The sequence below is a fragment of the Rattus norvegicus genome, chromosome 19, assembly GCF_036323735.1.
Source record: "Rattus norvegicus strain BN/NHsdMcwi chromosome 19, GRCr8, whole genome shotgun sequence".
Taxonomy (NCBI): domain Eukaryota; kingdom Metazoa; phylum Chordata; class Mammalia; order Rodentia; family Muridae; genus Rattus; species Rattus norvegicus.
In genome coordinates, this window is record NC_086037.1 from 56,162,985 (window position 1) to 56,183,051 (window position 20,067).

General features: G+C 43.5%; 1 protein-coding gene and 1 non-coding gene across 6 annotated transcripts in view; one reads left to right on the top strand and one right to left on the bottom strand.

Annotated features, from left to right (window-relative positions):
• Positions 1–14,887, bottom strand: part of Rfwd3 (ring finger and WD repeat domain 3) — a 32,651-nt gene extending 17,764 nt beyond the window's left edge. The window contains exons 1-6 of one of the 5 annotated variants that reach the window (XM_063277727.1): positions 14,762–14,887; positions 11,775–12,294; positions 7,923–8,089; positions 4,327–4,394; positions 1,813–1,995; positions 1,636–1,727 (exon numbers count right to left, since the gene is read on the bottom strand). In XM_063277727.1, the coding sequence (XP_063133797.1) occupies positions 1,636–1,727; positions 1,813–1,995; positions 4,327–4,394; positions 7,923–8,089; positions 11,775–12,294; positions 14,762–14,783 (1,052 nt within the window). In that variant the 5' untranslated portion in view covers positions 14,784–14,887. Of the gene's footprint in view, positions 1–1,635; positions 1,728–1,812; positions 1,999–4,326; positions 4,395–7,922; positions 8,090–11,774; positions 12,295–14,285; positions 14,551–14,761 lie in introns of those variants that run through there. The other 4 variants (XM_063277726.1, NM_001402201.1, NM_001402202.1 and 1 more) reach the window with 4 other exon arrangements.
• LOC120098750 (U6 spliceosomal RNA) lies at positions 5,972–6,075 on the top strand. The gene has a single exon (XR_005497158.1). It is a non-coding gene; the product is annotated as a U6 spliceosomal RNA (small nuclear RNA).
• Positions 14,888–20,067: the final 5,180 nt, after the last annotated feature.

The following is a 20,067-nucleotide window of genomic DNA, read 5'->3' on the forward strand; positions in this document are numbered from 1 at the left end:
GCTCCTGAGTGCTGGATTAAAGGCGTGCACCACCAATTGCTGGCTATTAGCAACTATTCAGTGCCTACGATGCCTTTTTTTTTCATGTGCAAACTTCACGTATCAAATCTTCTGAAAGAAAGCTAATTTAAGGGGAAGAGTGACACGTAATCAAAAAGAGAAACACCGAGAAACGTGCCAAGCCAGACATGGTGATGTGCACTGGTAATTCTAGCCCTGGGGAGACTAAGGCAAGAACATTTGCAGTTCCAGGCCAACCTGGGCTAAGACTATCTCAAAATACACACAAAACATGACATATCTTGACATTCTTTTTTCTTTGAACTTCAGTCTCATGTATCCTAGGCTGACCTTGAACTCTTGATCCTATTGCCTTTTCTTCCCTAATACAATTAATGAGTCAAACACACTGCCTTACCAAGATTATGTCGTTGTGGGGCCCGAACCTAGGGCTCCTTAAACGCCAGGCAGACCCAAGGTGCATGCTCAGCTTAGCTTATATTGAAACAGGATTTTTGGGGTTGGGGATTTAGCTCAGTGGTAGAGCACTTGACTAGCAACTGCAAGGCCCTGGGTTCGGTCCCCAGCTCCGAAAGAAAGAAAAAAAAAAAAAAAAAAAGACTAAGAAACGGGATTTTTTTTTTTTTTTTTTTTAAGAGATTCGCTTATTTTCCTTAGATGGATCTGAGTGTTTGCCTAAATGAGTCTACGTGCCCGTTGCTGAGTTGTCCGTTTTGCTAGTGCTCTCAACCATGGTCAGGAATGGGGACCAGCCTGTATCGTATAGGCCGGCCCTCAACGGCTAGACTGAAGCAATTCTCTTCCTGAGTTTATCCCCCCGAGTGGTACCATCACAATACAAATGACCACACCAGGTCAGCATTCAGACTTTTACTCCTCAGTGCTGAGAGAAACCCCAAGGTCTGGCACAGTGAAGCAAGTGCTTGACTGCCAAGCTGCTGAACTTCCCAGCCCCAGCCTCACATTTTAATTTTATTTTTAGAAACAGGGTCTATGTAGCCATGACTATCCTAGAACTCTATATAGACCAGGCTGGCCTCAAACCCACAGAGATCTGCCTGCCTCTGCCTCCCAACTGCTGGGATTAAAGGCATGTTCCACTACTGCCTGGCTCTGGCCTCACATGTTTAATGTTGTCTACGCAACAAATCATGCAGGTGATTATATGAGTAACTGTCTCTAACAGATCCCAGGTCAGAAGTAAAACCCCAGAGTCATAACAAAAGTAGACTGAGAATTTCCTTATCAGATGTGCTTAAAAAGAAGCAAAAAGAGCTGGGCAGTGGTGGTTTACATCTGTAATACCAGCATTCAGGAGGCGGAGGTGGAGGCAGAAGCAGAAGCAGGGGCAGAGGCAGGCAGATCTCTGATTTCAAGAACAGCCAGGGCCACACAGTGAAACCCTGCCTTGAAAAACAAACAAACAAAACAAAACAAAGCAAAACAACCAAAAAAGCAGCAAAGAGACTCTAGCTAGGCAGTTTTTCATCTGTTTTAAAAACGTTCCGCTTTCTCCTTCCACCATACAGGTCCTGGGAATTCGATCTGCTCTGCAGGGCTTGGGGGTGAGCCATTGCCCTCATCCTCTGAGCTATGTTGCCAACCCTCACTCACCTCTTCATGCGCTCCTGTTCAGTAGTGTCCAAAGCTCTCAGGGACCGGGCATAAAGGACAACGATGTCACTGTGCTTGGCTTTCTTGTTGCACTAAGGAGTCCAATGAGACACAATCAATATGTATGGTTCTAGGAATTCTGACTTCATACACAAGTCCTGGTTTATGACCCCTTACCTGAGGACATTTTCGTGTTTGTCCTTTGAGCCATTTAAAAATGCATCTATATCCAAAGAGGTGCCCGCAGCGTAAAGCTGAGAGCCGGTGGTCCCCAGCACTGGTCCACTGTTCCAAACAGATCGTGCAAGTTTCCCCTTCCTCATCTTCCACAGTGGGTAGAACGATGGGCTTCTGGGGAGACTGCTGGATGAAAGTCGAAATGAGTTCAACTAAGTACAAGAACAGTCTCGTGTGCAAACTACCAAAGAAAACTGCACCGAAACTATATAAACCTAATGAAAAGGTGCAAAGAATGCATGACAGCTACCAAATACATGTCATTCTCATAAAATACAATCTGATAAAATACACATCATATACCGCATGTAACATCTACTTCTGGGGGGTGGAGGGGAGGTGGAACCTTAGACACTCTAAGCACCATTCTACCACCAAGCTACAAGCCAGCAATAAAGGGCCTAAATACAGAATCATTCACTCATTTACTTCATGCGAGGTTAAAAAGACAATTTTCCGGGGTTGGTTTTGTTTACCAAGTGGGTCTCTGAGAGTGCCTTTACCAGGAGAACCTACCTCTCTGATCTACTAGTTTTGATCTTACAAAATTCTTGGATTCTCTTTCTGTTCCAAAGCTATAGAAAGTGAAGCAAAAACACCCTGGTAACTACCATGACAACCAACAAGAGATAGTAGGTGGGCTCTTTTCACTTTTTGGAGACAGGGTCTTGCTATACAGCCTAGACTAGCACTGAACCACCGCGCCCCACCTCAAATGTATGGCCTCTTTTCCTCTAATTGCTATTAAGTATATGCATGAATTTATATATGTGTATGTGCATATTTATGTATATAGACCACACATACAGAATATAAACATGACCTGCTCAGTTCACATAATGCTATCTGAATGTATGTTTTAAGGGCTGACAGTCTGGTACTGGATAACCAATTGGTGCGCTCTTCCTAGGAAGGACTCTCTCCTGTGTGCACATGTATATGTGGAGTGTTTATGTATGTATGTGTGTATGTATGTGTGTATGTCTACTGATTTATCTTTTTTTTTTTCTTTTCTTTTTTTCAGAGCTGGGGACCGAACCCAGGGCCTTGTGCTTGCTAGGGAAGCACTCTACCACTGAGCCAAATCCCCAACCCTGATTTATTATCTTATATTCAAGGTGTTTTACCTGCTTGTATGTCTGTGTGAAGGTATCAGATCCCCTGGAACTGGAGTTACAGACAGCTGTGAGCTGCCAGGTGGGTGCTGGGAAATGAACCCAGGTCTTCTGGAAGGGCAGTCAGTTATCTTAACCACTGAGCCATCTCTCCAGCCCACTTACTGTTCTCTGTCTAGGGTCGAAGCCTCATTCATTAGCATTATAGATACTACTTGCAACTAAGGAAACTACTTTTTAGTTATTAGACTGGCATGAATTGCTACCTGGTGATACCAAGCACTGCTGGGAGGTGTGTTTATTAGCCCCAGATATATCAGCATTTGGGAGGCTGAGCTAGGAGCATTGCTACAAATTCAAAGACACCCTGAGCTACTTCCTGAACCAGCCAGCAATCACTAGGGGAACCTTGTCTCAACTGGGAAAGAAAATCAGGCACACTAACAGCTTCTGTAATTGGTTGCATAGATTTCCAAAGGCTCGTTGGTCACGTCTATCAAAAACAAATCATCTTTCCTTTTACATAGCAACCTCTGTTAGAAATAAGTCTCATGACTATACTATCAACAATCTGCTAAGATAACTATACAAAGTCTTTACTTCTATCAGGAAAATTTTAAAAAGGGGTGGGGTTGGAGGGACCCAACAGGGAGTTGACTAAACTGTGTCCTGTGACGGGAAATATACAGGCAGTAAAGCAAGGTCTGTGTGGGCTACCTAGCAACAGTCTGAAAAAAACAAAACAGTGCAAGGCTGGGTGGTGCATGCCTTTAATGCCAGAACTTGGGAGGCAGAGGCAGGAAGACTTCTGTAAGTTCCAGACCAGCCCTGGTCTATACGATGAGATCCAGGTAAAGCCAGGACCTCATAGTGATACTGGGGCCCCAACAAATTTTTTAGTCACACTGCAATCACATTCTGCTTGAACATTTATAAACTTCACTTTAATGGTATCTAACACCTTGTTAGGCTATTCCTAAATATCCCTACCGTGTTAAAACACTAGAGGAAGCGGTCATGGCCGGGTGGTGGTGGCCTTTAATCCCAGCACTTGGGAGGCAAAGGCAGGCTGGTTTCTGAGTTTGAAGCCAGCCCAGTCTACACAGTGAGTCAGGACAGCAGGGGAGCAGTCCACGGTGAAAGTGACACCGCATCTGAACCTCTCGCCCACAAAGCAGCCCGACCTAACCTGAAGCCTCACATAAAATGGAAATCGTAGCTTACATTTAAAAGGACGATCCGATTGGACGTAGTAGGCCAAGGACAGAGAATCCTGAGTTAAAAGCCAAACTAACTTCAGGTCAGACCTTTTATCAAGACGACACTGGCTTTAAGTTACCTTTTTAGGGGATGCGTCACCTCCTGTGACAGATGCAGCTTCTTGGTCTGTTGAGATAACTCCTTGTTCTATCAAGTTGTATCCAGAAACAGGAGCAGGGACAATGTATAAAAGACACAAGTTAGCTAAGAGACTAGCAGGAGAGAGCCTCGCTGCAGCTACCCATCTGGATTTATAGTATTTACAGTATTCTTGAAAAGAGGATGCCAAGTCCACCCACTTCATGTCAGTTATTTTTTACTGTCTACGTATTTTGGATGTTCCGTAAGTAGACAAAACCCATGAGTATCCAGCCCTCGATAAAAAAGCAGCTCAGGTGTCTGAGCGAGGTGGCACAGTGGTTCACAGCCATCCTAACTTCCGCTCCAGGGAACACGATACCCACTTGGGAAGCAGGCATACATGTAGTATACCCATATATCGATAACACATTTATACACATAAAATTAATCTAAAAAATATAAACCACTCACAAAGTCTAACCCCTGCCCCACTATTCTGTGTATATTCAGATACCAGGTGAGCCTTAAAGTATGAATACAGTTGTAAAATTCTTCATGATACCACTAAGGACTTCTTTTCCCCTAACATAAACACTGTACCATTCACGCACCTTGAAAAGTTAATAGTAATTCATTAATATCATCCAGTAATAGGTAAGCTAGTTTATATTATAGTTGTTCTGTATAGCAGACTAATTCTCGTCCTTTTCACCATAGTTTTTTGTACATTCTTCCTAACTCACTTTCTTTCCCTCTCTTGTGTGGAGAGAGCCTTGCCATGTACTTGTTACGCCATTCTCCATCTTGGATTTGGCTGAGAATTTACCCATTGTAGTGCTTGGCTTTTACATTAGTTTGGCCTAGTGTGACACCGGGAGCAGCACAGCCACCATCACTGATTGATTAGCTCTACAGTTCTGGGAGCCGAGCGGAGCGGCAAACATTCTGAATGCCCCCGCTTTAGGAAAGCAAGCAGGTTCACACTTGAATCTGAGGCCAGCCTTGTCGACGTGAGAAATACCTCATCTATAGACAAAACAAGACATTCTTCTTACTTCAGGAAGATTCCATGTGTTCACTCCCTCTCACTTCCATATGGACTTGCAGGCCTACCCGACCTCTAAACACTCCCTTCTGGACACTTCATATAAGGAGTAGACTCACAGAAACTATCTCTGCTGTGCACTGTTCTGTTTTTTTTTTTTTTTTTCAGAGCTGGGGACCGAACCCAGGGCCTTGTGCTTGCTAAGCAAGCGCTCTACCACTGAGCTAAATCCCCTGTTCTGTTTTTAAGACACTGACATTTTTATGTTTTTCTGTTTCTAGATACCAAAGTTTTCCTTACTCTCAAGCCTTCATTACCCACACTCTGTTCTAACAGCAGAATGGCTTTGTCCTCTTTGGTAAGCCTTTGTGTGCATTCGCAGGAGTCTGCTCAGCTTGGGCACTGCTCCCAAGAAGTCATCCACTTCCTTGTTTCTTCTATCTTCTTCTCTAACTAGGAAACTGGCCTTGGACTTGTGAGCTTCCTGCCCATCCCCCTCAGCATGACCACTGGCACGTGTCAACCATAACCAGCCCATTCTATATACTAATCCCATTCACTTGTCAATTATTCTCTTTCCTAGTATAAAGAATGAATCGTGCTCGCTTCGGCAGCACATATACTAAAATTGGAACAATACAGAGATTAGCATGGCCCCGGAGCAAGGATGACATGAAAATTTGTGAAGCGTTCCATATTAAAAAAAAAAAAAAAGAAAAGGGGCTGGAGAGATGGCTCAGCGGTTAAGAGCACTGACTGCTCTTCCAGAGGTCCTGAGTTCAATTCCCAGCAACCACATGGTGGCTCACAACTATCTGTAAAGAGATTCAATGCCCTCTTCTGGTGTGTCTGAAGACAGTGACAGTATACTCATATACATAAAATAAATAAATCTTTAAAAAAAAAAAGAGGGGTTGGGGATTTAGCTCAGTGGTAGAGCGCTTGCCTAGCAAGCACAAGGCCCTGGGTTTGGTCCCCAGCTCCGAAAAAAAGAAAAGAGAAAAAAAAAAGAAAGAAAGAAAGAAAAGAATCCAACCAATTTCAATGTTAGTTCACTCCCAAGTTATAACCACAATATTCAAATCATTAAAAAAAAAAGTTCTATATTTTTGGATTTGAGAACATCATGAGGAAAAAGCCTGTATCTGATGAACTAATCCCCTCTTTTGATTTGTTTTATTTTGTTTCAAGACAAGATCTTACTATACAGCCCTGGCTCTCCTGGAACTCACTCTGTAGACCAGGAAAGCCCTTGAAGTCAGAGATTGCCTCTCTCTGCATCCCAAGCACTGGGATTAAAGGTATGCTTTAATCCTAACAGTTTTAGAAACCTCATACGGTCTTGCAAAAAATATATCTGCTTACCTCCATCTCCAAAGGGCTAGGATTAAAAGCAAGCGACACTAGGCTCAGCTTAAATATATAAATATATAATTTCATTTGCAGTCATAAAATGGTGATTTTTTTCTTTATTACCAGATTTTTTTTCTACTTAGAAACAAAATCAGGATCTGGAGAAACACGACTCAGCAGTTAAAAGCACATGCTGTTCTCGCAGAGGACCAGGGTTCAGTTCCCAGCAGCCACATGGTGACTCGCAACCATCTATATAACACTAGTTCCTGAGAATCCAATGCCTTCTCCCGACTTACCTGGCTTCAGGCATGTACACAGTACACATACAGGCAAAACATTACAAACATAAAATAATAAAAATTTTAAAAAATCTAAAAATATTTTCTAAAGTAAAAAGATACGGAAAGGGGTTGATTTAGCTCAGTGGTAGAGCGCTTGCCTAGCAAGCGCAAGGCCCTGGGTTCGGTCCCCAGCTCTGAAAAAAAAAAAAGGTACTGAAAGAATATAATCTATGGATCAGTGCATTTTAAATTTAATCAGGACATCTACTTTAGGGGTCTCTGTGCACCAATTGCAAAATAAAATCCTGCTACATAATATCTAACACTATTAAGACTAGAAAGTCACAGCTCAAGATGGCTGAATTTATCATGTTTTTCTTTTGAGACAGTCTCACTATATAGCCCAAGCTGACCCTGCACTCACATCCCCTCCAAACGATGGTATTATAGACATTTGTGTGCCAACAACATAGGCACACAAAACTTTAATATATACAAGTACTCTCTGAAATGAACTAAGTGACTCAGACAAGGCAGGCTCTCTTTTGGGTCCACTTTCCAGCCTTCTAGCCACACGTCCACCTTTGGCAACACTTTTGGGACTGTCCATTATCCTGATCATGGTCCAGAAGTCTTAACTACAATAATTAAATGCTTGTGCAGGCTAAAACATAAAACTAAAACAACCAGAGGAAGCATACATCAATAACTGTCCAGCTGTGTCTGGAAAACACTGCAAAATTCTGCAAAACGCAGATGTTACAAGGCTACTCCGACCCCCGCTGACTTGTTGGAACACAAATCACAAAAAAGCTATGAGTCAGATCCAAGTCTTTTAGCATCACCATAGCCAGCGAGGTTATCTGTGCTTTCTGGATTTTAGTTTGTCGATGGAAATATGGAAGAACAGACCTGGGACAGCAGCCTCAGGCTCTTCCGCCCGGGCAGCGGCCTCTTCATTCTCTGCAGAGCTGTCGCTGTCGGAATCAGTTCCCGAGGGTGGGGTCCTGGCCTCTGAACCATGAGCAGAGGCTACTGGGTAAGGCTGAGACCTGCTCACCTGAAAGAAGGTTCTCAACCTGTATGCATATAGTAAAGACAAAAGAATTATGGCACAATGGACCATCCACACAAGAATACTCTGTGATCGTGTCAAAGAGATTCCTAGTTACCTCAGTCTGTCTCCAGGCTATTAAATGCTTCTTCTGCTGAGCGCTAAGCTAATACTAACAGATTATAGGACTGGAGAGATGGCTCAACAGGTAAGAGCACTTGTGCTTACAGAGGAACTGGTTTGGTTCTCAGCACCCACAAGGCAACTAGTAACTCCAGTTTAAGAGCTCTGATGCCTCTCCTGGCTTTGATGGGCACCAGGAATACATGTGGTATATATATATTCAGAGGCAAACGCTTGTGCGCTTGGAAACAAATATAACCTTGATGGGCACCAGGAATACATGTGATATATATATATATATATATATATATATATTCAGAGGCAAACGCTTGTACGCTTGGAAACAAATATAACTGGGCAAGAGAGAGGGCTAGGAGCTAAGAGTGCTGTATTGGTCTCATGGAGGCTCACAATCATCTATAACTAGTTCTAGGGGATCCAATACCTCTGGTTTCCTTGGGTACCTGGACTTTCATGTACACACCTCCACACAGACACATAATTTAAGATAATAAATTACTAAAATATATATCTTTTTTTAAAAAAAGAAAAATACCAGATTAAGCAAATACTGGTTAAATATACTCCTTTTTCCATTCAATTATAGGGTCTTTTAGGGAACCAACCAACAAACAGATCACATAGAGAGGATTCTCTTAGACAGGCCTTGTTTTCCAACAGCACTGAGCTCCCCATAGTGGCTGCCCGACAGTCTGTTGTCAAGGATACAAAGGACTGGGACAAAGGATCAAGACTAGGGAACAGTATAAAATGCACCAAGAACCACTTGCTGCTCTTTACTAGTCCCACCCTAGATCACTACAGGCATTCGGCTACTTCTCAGTTAGAAAACTTGATTCAGATTTTACTAACTTCTTTACTAGTACTCTAAGGAGAAATTCTCCCATAGTCCTAGTCTGATTTTTTGTTTTGTTTTCTTGGTGTAGCCCTGGAACTCGCTAAACTGGCTTTGAACTCACAGAAGGATCCTTCAGGCTTTGCCTCCCAAGTGCTGGGTGGCATGTGCCACCAGAGCGTAGCATAGTATAAAGTGCTAGCATGCGTAAGGTCCAGAGGTCCAGAGCTGGATCTCTGGCTCCAACCCTAAGGAATCTCCTAAGAACATTTTGTGTCCTTCCATCCTCTTTTCTTTTAAAAAACTGGATCTCACTCAGTAGCCTCAAATAGGTTGGCCTTGAACTCAGAGGTCACCTGCCTCTGCCTCCCAATTGCCAGTATTAAAATCCAATCACCATATCCAGTTTTGTTTTCTCTTTTCTTTTCTTCTTTCTTTCTTTCCTTCTTTTTTTTTTTTTTTTTTTTTTTTAAATAAGGCCTGGTCTCAAGGAGCCCCAGTTGGCTTCTAACTTGCTATGTAGCCAAGGATGACCTTGAATTCCTGACCTTCCTGATCTAACTTTCCAAGGGCTAGGAGGATGAACGGTTCGCACTGTTCCTAATTCATTGTTGTTGGGAATCAAGTCCAGGACTTAGTGCATAGCAGGCAGACTCTACCAACTTGGCTGCAGGCCCTTAGCGAGGGTTTCTTAAAACTAAAGAAATGCTCTTTTACCTGTCCTTAACTAAGCTTAGTCTGTTTGAAGGTATCCTCATTATGTAGACCAGGCTGGCCTCCAACTCACATGATCCTCCTGGCTTTACCTCCCAAGTGCTAAGGTTAAAAGAATGCACCACGGGGTTGGGGATTTAGCTCAGTGGTAGAGGGCTTGCCTAGCAAGCACAAGGCCCTGGGTTCGGTCCCCAGCTCTGAAAAAAAAGAAAAAAAAAGAAAAAAGAAAAAAAGGAAAAAAAAATGCACCACGCCTGGCTGGCCCCTTCATTTTTTTAAAAAATGTGTATGGCATTTTGCCTGCATGTATATCTGTGTACCACTTGACTGTAGTACAAAGGCCAGAAGAGGGTTATCGGATCCTTTGGAACTGAGGTTAGAGACGGTTGTTATCTGCCACTAGGAAATAAACCTTGGTTCTCTGGAAGAGCGGCCTGTGGTCTTGAGTGCTGAGCCCTCTCTCCAGCCCACCCTTCTCTTGAATTAAAGAACACATCCGGCTTTCCTTTGACATCTGCAGTCCTAGTGAGCTTTGTGGTACCAGGTCTCTCTTGTTCATCGCTATCTCTAGGGTAACATTCGGATTCTCACACGAGAGTTAGAATATTTGATGAATGGAAGATGGCTCTGATGCCGGAATGAAGAGGGAAGGCGTCTGTGACCTTTGCTCAAGAGTTTGTTGTAAAGAACAGCTCACTAATTTTCCCAACTCTGACCTTTGGGTCTGAGGCAGAAGCTGCTCATTTTGGCCTCAGGGTGTCTATCAAATGAGTCAACAGCAAAAACTATTGTGAGAAATTCGTCTAAATTTGAGAAAATTCAGAAGCCAGCAGGGTGGCTTATACACTTAAAATTTCAGCACGCAGGAAGTAGAAACTAGAGGGTATTCCCAGGCCAGCCCAGTAATTACTTACCCCTATATAGTAAGATTTTAATCTCATTGGATTAAAAAAGAAAATCAACAAAGCCAACGGGCCAAAAAGCTCTGCCCAACGCTGGTGAGATGGCTGAGTGACTTGAGTTTGGCCAGGGACTCTCATATGGTAGGACAGAACCAACTCCAGCAAACTCCTTCTAACCTTTAATTCCATGCTGTGGCTGGCATAAGTGTGCTCACACACATATACACAAGTAAATGCATGTAAAGCAAAACAAACAAAGCCCTACTTTCAAACAAAGAAGAACAAAAAAAATATAGTTCAGAAGTCTGAAGCAACCAGTCCTGCGGAAATTCAGTTACATGAATTTAGTGTTGAACTTGCTTAAACATGTATCAGGGAAAAAATGCTTTAGTAATATGTATCTCGTCCCAGAATCCACGTTCTTTCAGCATCGTACAGCATTTATTCTGTGGCCCACCACTCCATGATTTAATTTAAAATTTTGATTTTGATTTTTGAGACAGGATGTATGTAGACCATATTGGCTTCAAACTCACAGAGATCCGCTTGTCAAGTGGTAGGATTAAAGGCATGGGCCATCATGACCAGCAAATTAAAAAAAAAAAAAAAAATCTTAAAAGGGGAAGGAGTACCCATGGCTGAGGAGATGGGTGCTCAAGGGTAAATCACCTGCCATTCAAACACAGGGACCAGAGTGCAGCTACCGAGAACAAGTGTAAATACGGTGGGGCCACTTGTAACTCAGGAAGACAAGAGATCCCCTGAGCAAGCTGGCTAGCTAAACTAGCCATATGGGAGAGTTCCAGGATCAACTGAGACCCTGCCTCAACACCCGTGCACACAGAGGCACACACGTGCCCACCTCATATGTGTTTGAAAATATTTTAATTGGAAAATAAAGTGTCTGTAGATACTGTTGATGAGTTTGCCTCGAGTTTTCAAAGCACACCATTGAACCCCATCTCAATACTAAACGAAGTAAACAAGACAAGCACTAGTTTTATCTGACCTACCAGGGACTTGGGGATTCTGAAAACTTTGGGGGCGCTGGGGGGTGTGACCCTAATCCGAGCTTCCTAACTCAGAGTGGCACCATCATTTAATCTATATTTTACCTGGCATTGTTTAGCCTCTGAGACCCTCCAGTTCTTGCCCTCGAAACGAATCCTGTTCTTCTCCTCCTTCTTATTGGCCCCCCCGCACTGTGGTCTGACTGTGACGATGAAGGTCTCAGCAACTCCAGCATGGTATGAAGCCTCTGCAGCCCGCTGATGAAGTAGTTCATTGAAACTGATGGAGCCGCTCCGACGGCACCGTTAGTGCCTGACCCCTCACTGCGCTCCTCCGAAGTTCCCGGATCGACAATCTCCATATTCTCCTCTGCGGGCTGTACTTCCTCCGTCAAATCAATGGATGCTGGTGGCACAGGCTGCAGAGTGGGCAGTCCGCCTTGGCTGCTGACCACGTCAGCAGGGGCAGGCTGAACAAGCGCTTCGCCTTGGCTGCTGACCAAGTCAGAAGGCGGAGGCTGGAGAAGTGGTGCCCCATGGCTGATGACTTCAGTTGGGGCGGCTTGTTCTAGAGTACCGTCTAATGGTACCTGAAGACCGCAGTCCATTGCTTCATGAGCCACCACTGGGGATACAGTATGTATAAAACATGTTAGTAAAACAGGCTTAAAAAATGTTATGCAGTTGATAAAACTCGTTTAGAGTTTCCGTTTAAGATCTTTTTTTTTTTCTTTTCTTTTTTTCGGAGCTGGGGACCGAACCCAGGGCCTTGTGCTTGCTAGGCAAGCGCTCTACCACTGAGCTAAATCCCCAAACCCGTTTTAGATCTTTTATTAACAAAACAAGGGTTTAAAAAAAAAATCTTAAAGGTTAGCAAGAAATGCTTTGGCAACAACTCTGAATCGTGGAGGGTCACCATGAATTCAGGTGCAGCCTGGGCTACATATAAGTTATGGGCAAGTTTGAGCTAAAGAGTAAGACCAAAACCAAACCAAACCATTTACAACCATTTTCCTATAATCACAGTTCTCTAATAATAAGGGCAAAATAATAAGGACGCTTAATTTTTGGATCCAAAAGTAATCTCCCAGAAACCTAGCAACTATGTCTCAACCTGCATATAGACATTTACCAAAACCAAATATAACACTATATGTAACAGGTAATATTAATCTTTCATAGCATCAAAAGTGACAAAGGACAAACAGAAATGCCCTTTTTTGGTTATGTGGTGCTGGGGGACTGAATGCACAGCCCTGCACACACCTGAACACACTAAACATATGGCCGGCCACCGGCTACCGATCTGCTCTCAGCCAAGCCACAGAAGACATTCTCACGAGTAGACGTGTTTGCATTTGTAAGATAAACTGAGAAAAACTGAAAGCGAGACTGGGGTTTGCAGCTTAGTACCAACCTAGCATACACAAGCCATTTGGATTTACCCCAGTACATATGCAAATGCATTAAAGCCAAGGCTGCTGGGCTTGGTGACATACTGTAATCCTAGACCCTAGAGAGTGTAGACAGAGGCAGGAGAGTGTCTGACTGCACTTGCCGGAACGACCAGGAAGGTTTCCAAACAGCTTGAGCCATTTGGCAAGACCTCGTTCGTTTTAAGAAATAAATTTAGGGGTTGGGGATTTAGCTCAGTGGTAGAGCGCTTGCCTAGGAAGCGCAAGGCCCTGGGTTCGGTCCCCAGCTCCAAAAAAAAAAAAAAAAAAAAAAAAAAAAGAAATAAATTTAATTAATTAAAAAAATCATGTCTAAGACTCATTAGACTTGAGTAATAAATGCATAGGTTTTTTTCTTATTCTAATTTTTAGCACGGTTCAGTATTTTAAATAAAACTTTCTCCCATGGCATGTCTAGAGAGCAACCAGTTCTGATTTCAACGGGAAGGTAACATCAGTCAAGTCCACACGGCCTCGACTTTCATGGTTCATGCGAAATAATACTGATTGTATCCTTTACGTCTCAAAAACACAAGGAAAAAAAGTCCAAATGATAAACCAAAGCTACAAGCAAGAACATACCAGGAGCTGCTCACTACTAAAACTCTAGTAGACTTCTAGAAAAGAACCTATCAATTTTCAGTTTTTATGCAAAAAAGGTGATATGCTTTAAAAATTAAGTTCGTCACGACTCAAAAACATGTAAACCGATGATGGAACTCTAAAATTTAACACATCTTCACAAGAATTATCTTTTTAAAAAAGGCCCTGCCATTGCATGGTGTCTCAAAACCGTAATTCCATCATTAGAGAAAAAGACAGGAGGACTGCCTCAAATTTGAGAGCGGTCCGGGGTCCAGCGGGAGATCCGTCACCAACAAACATGTCTAAGTTACTTCTACATGCACACAACAGTCCAAAGTTTACAAGTAAGACAGTTCCTCAACCACAAAAACAATGAACACGTTTCCCATAACCTAGGGTCGTACTCGTAGGCAGCCCCTTCTTTAAGTCACACAAACGCTAGTCCGATGGCCACGAAGTCAGCCGCCCTCCAATCGCGAACTCCACATCTGCCACCTCGCTAAGCTTTGGTTTCGATAAACACAGAGGGAGCAACGGCTCCCCCAAAACCGGGGTGCCCGCGGGGATTCAGTCTGACCTGGGTTCACATCTCCCTGTTAGTAGCTGCAGAACCAAAGTTGAGTTTCCCAACCAGTCTGTCCAAGCCTGTTTCACCGCAGGAAGAGGATAATGAAAACACTTAGCTCGCAGTTCCGCTGCGGTGGTGGCTGTGGTGGTGGTGGTGGTAAAAGTGAAGCTCTGTTAAACTGCGAGCAACATGGGGTCAATGAGTCAATGGGGCTCGACCCGCGCGAGAAGCAATTGGAGAACTACTCCGTACAGGGCCAGCAATCGGTGCAAGCCGAATGCCGCCTCAGCTCCTCCCGCCCCCCACCCCATTCCTCCCGACCGAAGGAAGAAGATCGAGGTCCTCAGCCCCGACCGAAGGAGACCGCCGAGTTCCCAGAGCGCCCTCAGCCTACTTCACTGGGCCGCGCGAGCAGGCGGAGACCAAGGGAAGACAACCCGCATCCAGAGTCTCCAGGCTGGAGGAGAAGAGGGGACCCGCCTCACCTGCGGGGACCAAGTCGGACATCCCGAGCGGGACTTCTGCCGTCGCTACCGCGCAAAACCTACCGCGCACAGTGAGCAACTCTTCCCACCCTCCGGCCGCGGCTTAGCGAGCTCCTATTGGTCAACCAACACGGACGGCGACCAATATCTTCTCTCCTTCTTCCATGGGTCGCCGCCACTGAAGTAGTGACGCCCTCATTGGCCAGCCCTTGATACTTTACTGGGCGAGAACCTCTGGCGAAGGCGCCTCCAGCAATTGGTAGAAACCCGAGTCTGCCCTCTCGCGCCCCTCGGTTTGAACGGTCCGGCGGGAAGAAACCCGAAGGAAGAGTTTTATTTATTTGCTTATTTTTCCTACCGAGAGTGAAATTCTTAAAAGTGACTTCCCCTGCTTCTTCCTAAGGTTTTGTTAAAGAGTTAGTAATTTAATCGATGATTTGAAAATTTTGTCCCCCGGAATTCCGGAACCTGATGTATATTTCTCTTCGAGGATTGAGCAACTTGTCTGCAATGGTCAAAAAAAAATTTTTTTTTAAATTGCACAATATCTTCAACTTAAGATACTCTAATAAATTGCTTGAAAGTATAGATTGTCACATAAGAGTTTCCAAACACATTTCTGAAGGAAGAAATCTTACTTATAGGTCTTCAAAATACCAAGGGCGGAGAGATGGCTCAGCGGTTACGAGCATTGACTGCTCTTCTAAAGTTCTGGAGTTCAATTCCCAGCAACCACGTAGTGGCTCGCAACCATCAGTAATGCGATCTGATGCCCTCTTCTGGTGTGTCTGTAGACAGCGATAGTGTACTCACACATCAAGTAAATAAATTAATTAAAAAAAAAAACCAGCACAAACTGTCAATTGACAAACTTTTATTAATTCAGCAGCCATTTCTTTAGTGAAATTGATAGTGGAGGGCAATATAAATATTGAAGGAGACTTTTCTATTTTTTTTTCTTGTTTAAATCTGTTCCCGAGGCCAATACCAACTATTTCTTTAATCATTTATTTTTATTTTTGTGTATATTGGTGTTTGCCTGTATGTCTGTGCTCACATGCACAGAGGGCCCACGGAGGGCAGAAGGGCATTGGATTCCCTGGAATTGGAGTTACAGATGGTTGTGAGCTGCCGTTTTGATGTGTAAAATTGAAACTGGGTCCTCTGGAAGAGCAGTCAGTGCTCCTAGCTGCTGCTCTTCTCCCTAGTTCCGAACTTCTTTTCACATGGAAGAATACATAGGCCCATTATCAAGTACTGAGCAATTTTAACTAAGAAATTAATAAGTGTAGCACAGTGGTAGAGCATTTGCTTAGCATCTATGAGGCCCTGGGTTTAAGATCCAATACTTAACAACAACAACAACAAGTACATTGATATCATATCACATGGTAAAAAAAAAAATTTAAACCATGCAAATTCCCAGCATTTAAGAGAAGGAAGCAGTAGAATCATTATAAGCTTGAGCAAGCCTGGACTACATAGTGAGTTCCAGGCCATTCTCGGATACAGAGTAAGATCTGTCCTTAAAGCAAGGGGTTGGAGAGAAGCTCAATGGATGAGACCACCTGCTGCTCTCGGTTTGTTTCCCAGCACCCACCTAAGGCAGCGTATCTCTCTCTCTCTCTCTCTCTCTCTCTCTCTCTCTCTCTCTCTCTCACACACACACACACACACACACACACACACTTACACATAAGTTAAAATAAAAATAAATCATTTTTAGGGGTTGGGGATTTAGCTCAGCGGTAGAGTGCTTGCCTAGCGAGCGCAAGGCCCTGGGTTCTGTCCCCAGCTCCGAAAAAAAGAAAAGAAAAAAAAAATCATTTTTAAAACCCTACCAAAACAAGCAAGAGTTGTATGGATTTTTTTTCCTCCTATTAAAGAACAAGACCGTGGGCTCATTTATATACAACACAATCGTCGTTACTTGTATGGGTCTGCACATATACTTTAAAATGCAAAATTTGAGGCAGGGGATGTAGATGTGGCCCTATTGGTAAAACTTTCACAAGGCCATAGGTTCAATACCCAGCACTGTCTTTTATTTATTTATTTATTTATTTATTTATTTATTTATTTATTTATTTATTTTTCATTTCTCTAGACTGGGTTTCTCTCTGTAGCCCTGGCTGTCCAGGAACTCATTCTGTAGACCAAGATAGCCTCAAACTCAGAGATCTGCCTGCCTCTACCTCCCAAGTGCTGGGATTAAAGGCACATGCCACTATGCCTGGCTTGTATTTTAAAGATGCAAAACCTGAAAGAATTATTTGGTAACTTTGTGAAAGATGACAAAGAAAGTTTATGGCTGAGTAGATCATAGCTTTAGGCTCTTGAGAAAGCTGATCATTTCCCCAACTGAAGACAATGGGAAGGAGTTAATGCCAGGCCCAAACGGGGGTAGGTGGGGGGGTTGGTTATAAACGAGAAAAAGACAGGACACTAGAGGAGTAACCCGTGTTCTGTGGCTTTTATACTGAGGTCCCAAGCAACATCGTAGATGTGGCTAAAACTTGGAGAAAAACTGAGGATTTGATTGGAAGTCAGGGAGAACAGAAAGAGAAAGGAAAACCAGAAGACGCATCTTGGGATACTTTAAGTACTTGGAGTTGCAGCTGGAAATATAGAGTGTATGTTGGAGTGGGGTTGGAGTAAGAGGGAAAATCTAGCGGAGGCCCCAGAGAAGGCACTCTATAGACTTAGACACAGCCTCTACTCTGATCTCTGACTTCTGAATTGGGCATGTGTCGAGCAAGATTTAAGTGGATGAATACATTTTAAACACTGCTAAACACAAGAGAGAAATTATCCAGCTAATAATCCAGGTAATACACACCTGCCATCCCAGCACTCAGGAGGTAGAGGCGGGAGGATCAGAAGGGGTGAAGGGAACCATCAACAACAGAAAGCTGTCGTAAAGGTAATCGAACAAAGGGCTCGAGTTCCAGCCCCATTGTTGAAGCCTGCTCCTTTTAACATAACGGCAGCCATTTTGTTCTCCGTCTCCATTTTGCTCATAAGGTGAAATTAAGTTCAGGTTCTCAGACTCCACTTCCCGGAGGTAATGATCCGTAGAATCATTCATACACAGAAAAATTCTCCTAAAAGGCCATAACACTACGGTTGCATTACGTATGCTCTGGTATTGCAATGTTCTGAAACGCCCCTGTTCATCACTGCTCCACCACCCCCTTACCTCACTCAGGACCAATCAGCTTAAAGGTCAGCTGATAATTCTTTGTCTAGTTAGCCAAACTGTAGTACTGCCTGCACCCTTGCCTTCTGAACTTCTGAACTTGTTTTCTCCTATAAAAAGCTTGTCCTAAGAACAGACTGGTATCACAATTAAACTCCTGAGTCCTTTTTTGTGGTCCTGATCAATCACTCTTGGGGTGTGCCTTCATAAACTCTTCTTGCTTAACTGAGATGGGTGTTTGTGTGGTTTGTGTGGTGATTCCTGAAGCCCAACATTTAGTTCATTGACCAGGAATGCCCCTTACCCTCAAGTACCCCTCAGTTATTGCTAGTGAATGCCACCAAGCTGGCTCCCTCCGTGAGGCACTAAGTTTCTGGTACCTGCGCTGTTCTTCTTGGTTTGTTCTTATTTCTCATTTGGTCTAGACTTTGGGAGACCCAAAAGAGGAGGGCTGGGTACAGCACAAGCTCCTAGGGTCAGAGGAGGTCAGATGTCCTGCTTCCTCTCTGGTTCCCACTATGGGAATGTCTGGTTCTGTTCTGGGTCCCTTAGGTGGGACATCTGGTTCTCTTCCCTGCCCCCACCTCTATTGGTTGTCCTTGGCGCTCTAGTCTGTCCGCATACATAAGTTTGACATTTTGTTGCATGATTGTTGCGTTGTGTTTCATAGTCAGAAAAAAAAAAGTTAAAACTTCATCTGCTGCTTGTTCACTCCCTGATTTAGTTTTAACTCATTTCAAGGACTTGTAGAAAAAAGTGCCCAATTCAGACAACAAAAGCTGATAAACTGGTGCCTCCTACCTGGATCGAGCTGCCAGCAAGCCAGAAGCTGCTTATCTGTGCAAACTGCTCTTAAGGTAGCATCGGCAGCTTCTCGGCTTCTCTGCTAAGAAAGCTGGTGGCTAGTTCTACCGCAAAACTTCTGTGCCCGTGAGAATTGGCTTCAATAGATAGCAAGATGCTCCTCCCTTGAAATAAAAATTTTGTCTGTTTTAAATGCATAAATGTGTGTTGCTACTGCATTTTTATTTCTGACTGGTCTTAAATGTAGAAGTTTTTAAAAATAGGTTTACTTACATTATGTATATTAGTACACCTTAGCTGTCTTCAGACAAACCAGAAAAGGGTATCGGGTCCCATTACAGATGGCTGTGAGCCTCCATGTGGTTGCTGGGAATTGAACTCAGGATCTCTGGAAGAGCAGTCAGTGCCCTTAACCACTGAGCCATCTCTCCAGCCCCTTAAATGTAGAAGTTTACTATGTTCTTCATGTCTTGGTAATAAAATATTGGCTTGTAAGTTATGATGTATGGTTAAAAAATCTGTAATGTCAGCAACAGAAAGTTGGCTTAAAACAAATAACTCAGGGTTAAAGCCATTCTGGGCAACAACGTATGGCATGAGCTGAAACAAACCAAACCAAAACCAAACCAAAACAAAACAGGTCTAAAGATTCTTTTAAATTGGATATTCTTATGCAACTCCCGTCCTAACAACTAGACTTATGAAAAATAGGCTTTAAAGGTGTTTCTTGCACTGGAGAGATGGCTCAGCGGTTAAGAGCACTGGTTGCTCTTCCAGAGGTCCTGAGTTCAATTCCCAGCAACCACGTGGTAGCTCACAACCATCTGTAATGAGATCTGGTGCCCTCTTCTGGCCTGCAGGTGTACATGCAGGCAGAATGCTGTATACATAATAAATAAATCCTTAAAAACTTAAGTAATTTTTAACTTAAAAATATATTAAAGGATTAAAAAGGTTAAGAATCACTGGCTCTTGAAATATCCCTCCCCCCTCACTTCCTATCAGTTTGACTGAGCTCTGGCAAGGTTCCAGCAGCTGCAGCCCCCTCCTTTCAAGCCAATCAGTTCTGAAACTCCCCTGTTCACCACTCCCCTTACCTCACTCAGGACCAATCAGCTTAAAGGCCAACTGCTAATTCTTTGCCTAGTTGCCAAACTGTAGTACTGCCTGCACCCTTGCCTTCTGAACTTCTGAACTTGGTTTCTCCTATAAAAAGCCTGTCCTAAGAACAGACTGGTACCACAATTAAGCTCGAGTCCTTTTTTGTGGTCCTGATGGATCAGTGTTGGGGTGCCCTTCAATA